At 39.3% G+C, this 10,389-nt stretch overlaps 1 protein-coding gene across 1 annotated transcript; it reads right to left on the bottom strand.

Moving 5' to 3' along the window:
* Positions 1–482: 482 nt before the first annotated feature.
* Positions 483–9,387, bottom strand: TXNDC9 (thioredoxin domain containing 9). Its single transcript, XM_010178986.1, has 4 exons — positions 9,168–9,387; positions 6,837–6,955; positions 4,578–4,832; positions 483–894 (listed from the first exon to the last, which is right to left on the bottom strand). Exons 1-4 carry the CDS (start codon positions 9,354–9,356, stop codon positions 777–779), a joined length of 681 nt encoding a protein of 226 aa, XP_010177288.1. The 5' UTR covers positions 9,357–9,387; the 3' UTR covers positions 483–776.
* Positions 9,388–10,389: the final 1,002 nt, after the last annotated feature.

Below are 10,389 nucleotides of genomic sequence, written 5' to 3' on the forward strand. Positions count from 1 at the left end.
CCATAAGATAAGCAATCATTGCTTAAAATGCACAATTCCTTTACTAGTCATTTTGTGGTGCTTTACTGATAAGTAATAATAAATTTTAAAAGACAACTGGAAGAGGAACTGATAGGGAAAAATCTATTCAGAAAGCATCTATAATCTCCTTTAATAAAGAAAACGAGAAAAAAAACAAACCTGGAACTGTCAGGTTCAAGGAAAACAACAGGAAGTAGTTCTCCACACAGCCCAGTTAAACTGTGAACTCCTTGCCATATGATGCATATGCCTGGATACCATGAAGATTTAAAGAGATTTTTCTTCCATTATTTTAACCAGCAAATGCTCTCAGATACAGAGTTCCCTAAGCCAGAGATTGCTTAAAGTATATTCTGGAGAAGCACTGCTATCTGCTCACCCTCTTGTTAGTCTTCCTTGTGCTTCTGCTTTTGGCCACCGAAACTGGATGCTGGGCCAGAGGGACCTTTGGTCTGACTTGGTACAGTTGTTTCAAACAGTTACTTCAAAACACTTCATAAACTTACACATGAAACAAAGTTAATCATTTGTCATGTTACTTAGTTAGAAGGACTCAGACTTTTGAATGACAAATGACTTCCAAAATAAGAAAAAAAATAAGCTTTTTTCTGCTATGACTCAGTTGTATAAAACTGTATAGAAAAATGAGCACTATGTGCAAATGTAATGAAAAGCAGTAAGCTTTATAAAAAACATTCTTAGAAATGTACCAAGCATAAACAAAAGATGATTTACAAATATATTTAGCTGTTCTTCTAGTCATCATCAGAATCTGAATCGTATTTCTTTCCTCTGATGGTTCTCTTATCCAACTTCGTAAAGCTTGTCCCAAATTTCTTTTGACTTTGAAAAGGTGGGTCCATCAAGTTTCCACTAGAGGAAAAGAGTAAGACATGTTGATTAAAGCTGTATTCACGCAGACAGTAAGTAGCATCTCTAATTACCTTTTTCCTCCAGAAAAACATTGCAAGAGAACACAACCCCTGAAGCCACCCTAAGTAGCACTGTGGTGTTGCTAGCATAGCACATCCTGGACAGGATGGCCTACATAACCACAGTTAAGACATAAGTGTGAGTGCAAACAGCACCTAAGAGTAGAGCTCTACAGAAAAACCTGCCTGAAAGGGCTTCTGCTGCACACTGATCATGCTAAAGACAACTACCTGTCAGATTAAACAGTAACCACAGAACTATAGAGACACTTTTCTAAACAAATGAGGAGCCAGAAGTACAAAAGAAGCTAAAATTTTGTAGCAGGGACTTCAGTGCAGGAACAGATGAGTCAAAACTGGGTTTTGTAGTGCCAGAAGTCACCCTGTACTCTCTCTGTCTAGGCCAGACAGAGTAGCTTCCCCATCAGATACTAGTGGACTATGGAGGGACACACACCTCAGTGTGCATGTATGACCCTATGGGGCTTTCTAATCAGCGTGTAGGTCCATGGGTTGTTGGGAGCAGATGTTCAAGAACGCTGAAGCACCCACATGTCCTACAGCAGGGGTACACAAAGAAGGGAATCCCCTCCCCTTGCTCAGAAAAGGACATAGGTGCTTTCACTCACATGACCTCTGAGGAGTTTGCATCTAAGTGTTAGTGTATGAGTGAGCAATTAGAACCTTCTGAAATAAGCTATAGGAGGGTGTTTAAAAATTCATAGGTATTAACATTTCGTAAAAAACATTTTGCTGATATTGATCCTAAATGTACAGTTCACCGATTGCCAGTTAATAACATGTTACATGTCAGTAATAAGTCAACACACCACTTTGGTCAAAAAACGTGACCTGAATAGTTTTTCCTTTAAATACAGTATATCCTTTCACCATCTGCTATCCCACAGGTTGAAGGAAAAAAAACTATTTCCAGGCTCTGAGGAGGACTATCTCCTTTTCAGGAATGCTAGAGAGCGGAATATTAAATCCAGAGCAGTGTGGAAATGCAACACTTGTACATAAATGGTTATCTCCTTGAATGGACCTCCTGAGCTGTGCAGACATTGTGACTCAATGGTACCCTGCAAAGCCAGGGTACCAAACTCAGGATCTGGCAAAATGAACAAAGATCTAAACAATACCTCTGGCTCAAAAGGAGCTAAGAGCCGAATACACACTGCTAGTAGAGTCAAGTAAGAAGGAAAATTACACAGTGAGCCATGTGCTAACATTTAGTGAATTCAATGCAGCTTGGTAAGACTCTGCTGAATGATTTCTCCTGTAAAAGGCTGTTGCTGTCCAGAAAATTGTAGATGTGGGAAGAAACACAGTGACCAGGGATGAGGAAAAGGCTGAGGTACTTAATGCCTTCTTTGCCCCCCATCTTTAGTAGGAAATCCAGTAGTACTCTGGGTACTCAGCCTCCTGAGCATGAAAACAGGGATAGGAAGCACAGTGAAGGCCCTATAATCCCTGCGGAGGTGGTTAGCGACCTGCTACACCACTTAGATATACACAAGTCTATGGGGCCAGATGGGATCCACCCCAAGGTCCTGAAGGAGCTCGCAGAAGTACTCACCAAGCCATTATCCATCATTTACCAGCAGTCCTGGTTGACTGGGGGTGCCCCAGTTGACTGAAGGCTTGCAAACGTGACACCCAACTACACAAAGGGCAGGAAGGGGAACCTGGGGAATTACAGACCTGTCAGTCTGACCTCGGGGCCAGGGAAGGTGAGGGAACAAATCATCCTGAGTGCCATGGATGTTGTCTACCTGGACTTTAGTAAGGCCTTTGACACCCCTGCTGTCTTCCACAGCATCCTCCAGGAGAAGCTGGCTGGGCACGGCTTGGATGGGCATAAGCTTTGCTGGGTCAAAAACTGGCTGGATGGCCGAGCACAGAAGGTTGTGGTGAATGGAGCTAACTCCAGTTGGCGACCAATCACAAGGGGCGTTCCCCAGGGCTCGGTTTTGGGCCCAGTCCTGTTTAACATCTTTATCAATGATCTGGATGAGGGGATTGAGTGCTCCTTCACTAACTTTGCAGATGACACCAAACTGGGTGAGAGTGTTGACCTGCTCAAGTGTAGGAAGGCTCTGCAGAGGGACCTGGGTAGGCTGAAGCATCCTGGCCTTTATCAGAAATAGTGTGGCCAGCAGAAGCAGGGTGGTGATTGTACTCCTGTACTCAGCATTGGTGAGGCCGCACCTCAAGTACTGTGTTCAGTTTTGGGCCCCTCACTATAAGAAGGACATCGAGGCACTGGTGCATGTCCAGAGAAGGGTAACAGAGCTGGTGAAGGGCCTGGAGCACAAGTCCAGAGGAGTGGCTGAGGGTGCTGGGGTTGTTTAGTTTGGAGGAGACTGAGGAGACCTTACCACTCTCTACAACCACCTGAAAGGAGGTTGTAGAGTGGAAGGTGTTGGTCTCTTCTTCCATGTAACTACTGACAGGACAAGAGGAAATGGCCTCAAGTTGTGCCATGGTTAGTTAGGTTGGATATTAGGAGGAATGTCTTTACTGAAAGGGTTGTCAAGCACTGGGAGGTGGTAGAGTCACAATCCTTGGACGAGTTCAAGAAGCATGTGGATATAGCACTTCAGGACATGGTTTAGTGAGCATGGGGGTGTTAGGTTGACAGTTGGACTTGAACTCTTCCAACCTTAATGATTTTGTGATTCTGTGAATATACATCCAAGCTGCCTTTGACTCATCTGCATATTTGCTTATTACTGAACTGGGAAGTGGGTATTACTACTTGTTTTGAATTACAAATTTTCGTTTCAGTAATTTCATCTGAAGTTCAACAGCTACTAAGCTAAATTGAACAGTAATTTCTTTGTGTTTAAGATACAACAATAATTCTTGCCAAAATTTGGAAATTAGACATTGAAATATAATGAGGTTAAAATAAATTTAAAAAGCCTAAGGGCTTTTAAATTTTAAATTGTGCAAAAAAGCACAATTAAATTAAAAAGATTATGTTCTAGCCACACTAGAAAGCAAAGCAGAAAGTTCTGGTAAATGATTGCTCTGTAGTCAGGCAGTTATCTTCTACTGCCTTCTACCCTGTAGTCTTACATGTGGGATTTATGATGATTATATTGTACTGCTACACAAGAATTTGCACTTCTGCAACTTACTTTCACTTTCTGTACCGTTCATTGGAAAAAAAACATATTAATGTATGGACTAAGATGCAGTTTAAGGATGACTTGCTGAGTTTTCTCTGAAGTGGATTAAAAACACTCAAACTTCTACTGCATCACAACTGTGACATCTAAGCATCTACAACTGATTTAGAAAGGATTACACCAGATGCGTGACTGAGAGGCCGTATCAGAGCAGTGTAGCTACTCTACACGCTGCAGGGCAAGAACTCTGTTTTTATTACTGTCCAAAAAGGGCAATGTAATGCTCAATATAATGTCTCAATACTTTGCCAAAGAGATTTTCTCCTTTCCTTTGCCCAAGGACACAGATTAAATAACTGCATTAAACTCTGTGCGTCTTAAGCATACAACATATCAGTCAAAGTTACAAACTTCTGCAAATTCTCCTGTTTGTAAGCGTGTTCTCCTTGCACTGTATCTGAAAATAAAGCAATTACAAAACAATTACCTGTAATTAATTACGCTTGCACAGCCTAATCTCCATTCTAAGGTCTCTGTAGTAAAGTCGTCAGTGTTACCAAGATCAGTAAAGCCCACAACATAGTCTTGTGTTTTCCCATCTTTTACTAGTGCTAGAGTGGGAATTACTTTAATGCGCAGTCTCTCGCACAAGAAAGGAGATTTTTCAGCATTTAATTTCAAGAATTTTGTCTCAACATGTTTTTTTGCCAATACAGTCAAATGTTTGTCCATTATTTGGCACCTGTTAAAAAAAAAAAGAAACATCAAAACATATAAAGTGTTAGAATCAATAAGCTGAAAAACATGTATTTTAGAGAAAGTTCAAAAGGAACTACAAAGACCTGGTTCTATCACGCTAATTCCTCAGATATGACCTTTGTAATTAAGGATTTTGTTTCAAGAAAAAGTGTGTTTCAAAGGTAGCTGGATTTAATGGTTATCAGAACTGCACAATTACACCATCCATTTCTCTTATTTCTTTTTAATTACTCCTACATACACCTGAAAGCCTCTCTCACTTCTTGAGGCCTGCATTCATTGATAAAATTTCCCTCTGTCTTCTTTTTGCTCTAGCTTCACTGCCTGTCAGCTGGAAAAATTTCTGTATAATTACTTCACATCTTCAGAAGAATTCAACTTGTTACAGCATTTTGGTTTTTTTCAGTCAGTACCTCCACAACCGAGATGCAGTAACTCACTGTAGGAAAAACAAAAAACCAAAACCAAACAGACCACAAATCAAACCAAAACAAAGTCATTCGCACAGGCTGCTTCAGTAGCAGTATAGGCAAAAATATTTCACTTTTCTGCTGTAATAGGAATAGGAGTGAGCATACAACTATTGTTTCTCAGCTAAGAGACAGTAACATGAACCGGTCAAAATACTTGTCAGATGGCAGAGATCTGTGGACTTGTCACCTGCAATCTCAACTTTCTGCATTGTCTTCTTTAAGTGGTTTGGCTTAGCTGCAAGAACTCTGTGATGTGACTGTCCTTTTTAATTTTTAACCAAGTATATAAAAAAGCTGGAGTGGGTAAGGAAGAAAGCAACCTGATATTGTGGTTGGTAAAGCAGACACACTAGCTTCAAGCTGGTTGTGAGCATGACACATCTTTCAAAGAACTTTCTCTAAAGTTCTTTCTGCCATCTTAAGTCTACAGACTTTGTCAGTTCAAGATGCAAGAGCCAAACCACCTAAACCTGTTCTAAGTTACTTTATTTGCAGAGACAGTCTTTCAACTTCTTTGAGTAAAAGCTGGCCAAATACAACTGCTTTAGATATTTCTGAATAAAAAAAACATATAAAAACTTTAATAAAAAATTTAACTTAGAAAATGTAGGACACTGCATAATCCAGCAGTAGACACTAAGTGTCTACACTTAGATAGTGTAGACACTGCATAATCCAGTTTTGGCCTCTTTTAATTTCTCACACTGAGGTTGTTTCAGTGTATATTCTATATGCTATAGAGAACATAACACCTTGGAGGGGGGGAATTCCCACCCAACCAACCAAAAAGAGGACAGCTGGCTCCTCCTTCAACAAACTACTCTACTTTGCAACTGCATTTTAGCAGAAGACACTGAGACAGATCCACTGAGGAGCAGCCTACAACCCAGAACTTCTGAAATTCTTCTTAGGAAGTGGGAAATCTTATTTTAGGTTCCTATTCTGAGTCAGGACATATTCTCAGATCTAGGTCTCTCACATGCTAAAAAAGTGACATAATTACAACAACACAGGCACAAAGGGAAAGCAACTGCAATTGGTACCCACACATCCTTCCAAAGTAAAAGGTTACATTCTGAAGATACCTACCAAAAATTAGTTTGTATTTTTATTTTTGTTTACCAGAACTATCCAGTATATCTCTGTCTGGAACAATCAAATTGATGTTTTAGAAATGCTGCTCCTTTATGATCATTGTATTTACAAAACTGGCTCCCCCAAACTAAATCAATAATGAAATACAGCACTCTCAAATACTGTCAAAAAAGTTATACATTTATATTCTAAACAACTATGCAACAAAGTATCAATCATTTAACAATGTTAATCACATTAACTGGAATGGAAAAACAAGTATTAAAAAAATCAAATGTCTCTAGAAGGGAATGATTTGGAAAAAGAATGAATTTGAATTCTTCTATTTATTTATGGAATTTGAAAGAACAAAAGAACATGTCTGGCTTTTTAGACATCTATGAACAAAAGGTTTCTTGAGCACAGCTTATTTACTATACCTGAACGTTGTATCTCTATAGAAATGGCAAACCACATTTTTACTTTCTTTGACTTCTTGGAAAAAGTCTCTCTCACTTGGGATTTCTCTATATTCTCCATGTCCTTTTGAAAGCCACTCCTTTTAGAAAACATAAAAGGAAATAATTAGTACAGAGTTTGTTAATCCTGCATCTGTCATGAAAGCTTCACAATTTTTTAAAGAAAACTAAAAGAGGGGAGCCTGCACTTGAAAACCATTTTGTACAGTAACAGAAGGAGAAACAAATTACTTCCCCCTCCCCTTTAGTTCAGTTTTGAAAACACACAAATGCCACTGGGCTACACAATACTTTTGGGTTCCCTCTTTCTCAACAACAGACAGGTGGTTGAGGAGTAAGGCTACTGTACTTAGTTGGAAATAAAAATCTTGTACAAAGCTGCATAAATCTCTGCAGTGCAGCCTCTCGGTAAGACTAGAGTAGTTCAAAGAAGAGCAACAACAGAAAATTCTCAGCATCTGAAAACTGCTAATCGACAGCCTGGGCTACTTGCCCTAAAGTGTTTTTGTACACTCAGGTAACTCTTGTCTAAAAGTGATTCAAGTCATTCCATGTTTTAAAATCGCCTACTAACTCACCTGCAACAAATGATATTTATCTATCAAATATACACTGAAGGTATCTTAATTTGAGCCAGGCTTCCAGAAAACAAATGCACACCATCAGTCATAAAATGTACGAAGAAAAAATTTCACAAGCTAAATTTTACAGGCAACTTCAAAAAGTGCCTGATTAAATATGCAAATAGAGTTTAGAAAAAACTAATATTCTAGATTTTAAACAAGTGGACTTAAAAAAAACTCAGCTTCCAAAATACTGGAAGTTAACTGTAATGTACTAAAACAAGTACAGACTGAGCTAAATGATTAGAAGTAGTGCAGTTTGACAGAACTTGACAAAATACTTTAGTTTCCAGTGGGGATAAAAAAAACCCAAACCAACCCCAAAACAATGATATATCATTGTTCTTGATCTTGCACTTTTGACTTAGCAGAGTTAAAAGTTTCCAAGAAAACCAAAAATACCCTGTAAACTAAATCAGAACAAAGAATTTCCTGAACACTGTACACATTAAAAATGCACAGAAGTATGAGCACATGAAGAAGTTATCATGATGCAAATCAAGAACTGACTTATCTTTCAACAGTGGATTGCCCTCCCCTCTGCACAATCCTACTCCAGAGTAGTGTGGCAGCTTACTCCTTTTACTCAGTAGTATCCTGTTTCAAATTTGCATTTGAAAATGCATGAGAACAGTGACTTAAGATCAACAGAAGTGAACAAGATTTTGCATGAGAGTTACTAGATGTTCACATCCAAGAACATCCCAGTATTATGACTTCTGACAAACACTAGAATCTAATATAAACTGATCTACTGAAGACAAGCAAATAGCATGCCACTTTCTCTACTTCTGTGTTTCGAGAATCCGAGTCACTAACACTGCCTGTCCTCCAGCATCCCAACCATGCCATGCCATTTTACTGCATTCCCGTTCCAAAGCATGGCATCAGCTTTTATGGGTTCCACCATAGCCAGAGCATTTTCTTTCAATGCATCCACCTCCCCCCCAACCCAATCTATTTCTTTGTTTACGTTTGCAGTGATGGAGTAAGCTAAGAAACCTTTGGCTTCCCTATTTACAGTTCAGGTCAAAAACAGTAAGTTACCAAATTTTGATGAGAACTATGTTCAGAGAGAATTTCTGGGGAGCATAAAGCCTACAATTTAGCATGAGGTATCAGGGACCAAAGCAGAATTTCTTTCCTGCAAGAAGAGATGTGCAGTCATACACAGACAACATTTCATTGGGTTAGAAGAGGTGGGACAAATTATTCCAGTCTAGAAAGAAGAAAAGGCCCTGAATCATTCTTGTACAAAATACCTTCAGAGAAAAGCATGCATTGCTTGGTATGCCATACCTAACAATCTCCAGAATTCAGAAGCTTAAGGAGCCTAAAGGCTTATGATTAGGTTGCCTACAACACTTATGCTTCCAGACAGCAATATTCAGTGAATAATCTTTGTACAAGGCTCTTTATCCTATACTTATTGTAAGCCATCGCAGAGGTTCTTCTTTCCTCCTGCTAAAAACCATGAAACATGGACATATGGACAGACAGACACTTTTCTGGATAATTTAAACTTAATAAGCATGGAAAGGTGAAGGAGGAAAGAAAAAAAACCCAAACAACCCCAAAACACTTAGCTCACATATGCAACCTTCCCTAGGATTTCCAAAAAGTCTGTTACACTGTACACACCAAGAATCTGTATTATTATGGGAATTACTTGTTTCTGCTGCTGGGCCTTTTTTAGTGCCTCAAGCCTCCTTTGTTTGAGGCATTCCAATTCATCTTCGTCCATTTGGTCCAGCTTCTGCATTTCAGTATCCAGATGTTCTTCTACAATCTTGGTAGTCTGAAGTATTTCATTCTCCAGAACTTTTTGAAGTATTTCAACAGAGGTATCAGCAGCCATCTTTAACTAGAAAGTGATCTGTTCAGAGCTGTGGAAATAGTGATACATAGAATTAACATTTATACAAACACTTAATTAAAAGTCTGACCTCTCTTACTTGTGGTTCATGCTGCAGAGAAACAAAATGCTGTGCTTTCTGAAGAGAACAGTAGATGGTTCTTTTCTATATTGCAAACCTCTCTGGAGAATGCTTTCACAGTGATCACAGATGGCAACAAAGATACCAGTCAAGACTTATTCTCTCAATCCCAAAGCCAGCTGTTGGAAGTGCACAGGAACCTTACATTACTTGTTGACATAAAGAAGTAAAATTCACCAGCTCCAAAAGAACACACATCCTGAGCCAGATCCCTGTACCTTTAATAAATATTCTGAAATGAGAAGATGCAATTGGAAAGCTCCAAGCTGTTGGGAGGAGGTGTAAAATGTCTCAGACCAAGTCTAAGCAATGCTCAGTATATAAGCTTCCGCCAGCAATTGAAATACAATTAAGTACCTGATGCATATAAACATATTTAAATCTGAATTAACACTCCTCTCTCCCCAGCTAAAAGACAAGGTGCTCAACAGCAAATGCTTTAGGCCAATACACTGTTTCAATTATTACAAGAAAACTGCTATTGCAACCATCACCCTATGGCAATCAGTGAAAGGATTTAAAAAACCCCAGCAACCACTACCTAATTGCTGTGTGAAGAAACACAGCTAAAATATTTTTCTGCGAAGTTCCTCCTGCTCAAACACTTCAAAGGGCACAAAATACTAGGACTAGGGTAAATAATTGATTGTTCTTCCCAATAAACTCACGCTACAAAAAACCATCACTGTAACAAGTGACAGTTTTGAAACGGGGACAGTGCACAGTCACCCTAACCAGATTTTCAACCTGCAGGCCATGGTTGCGATGTGCTGAATTTGGGTTCCTGAGTACTCCTGGCTGTATTTCAAAACAAACTACCAGTGCCGTTGGCTTTGTCAACACCTTGCACATACAGGCAAGAGAGCATTTTAAGTAGCGACGGGCAAAGTACCA

Source organism: Mesitornis unicolor, unplaced genomic scaffold, assembly GCF_000695765.1.
Source record: "Mesitornis unicolor isolate BGI_N332 unplaced genomic scaffold, ASM69576v1 scaffold5482, whole genome shotgun sequence".
Lineage (NCBI taxonomy): Eukaryota > Metazoa > Chordata > Aves > Mesitornithiformes > Mesitornithidae > Mesitornis > Mesitornis unicolor.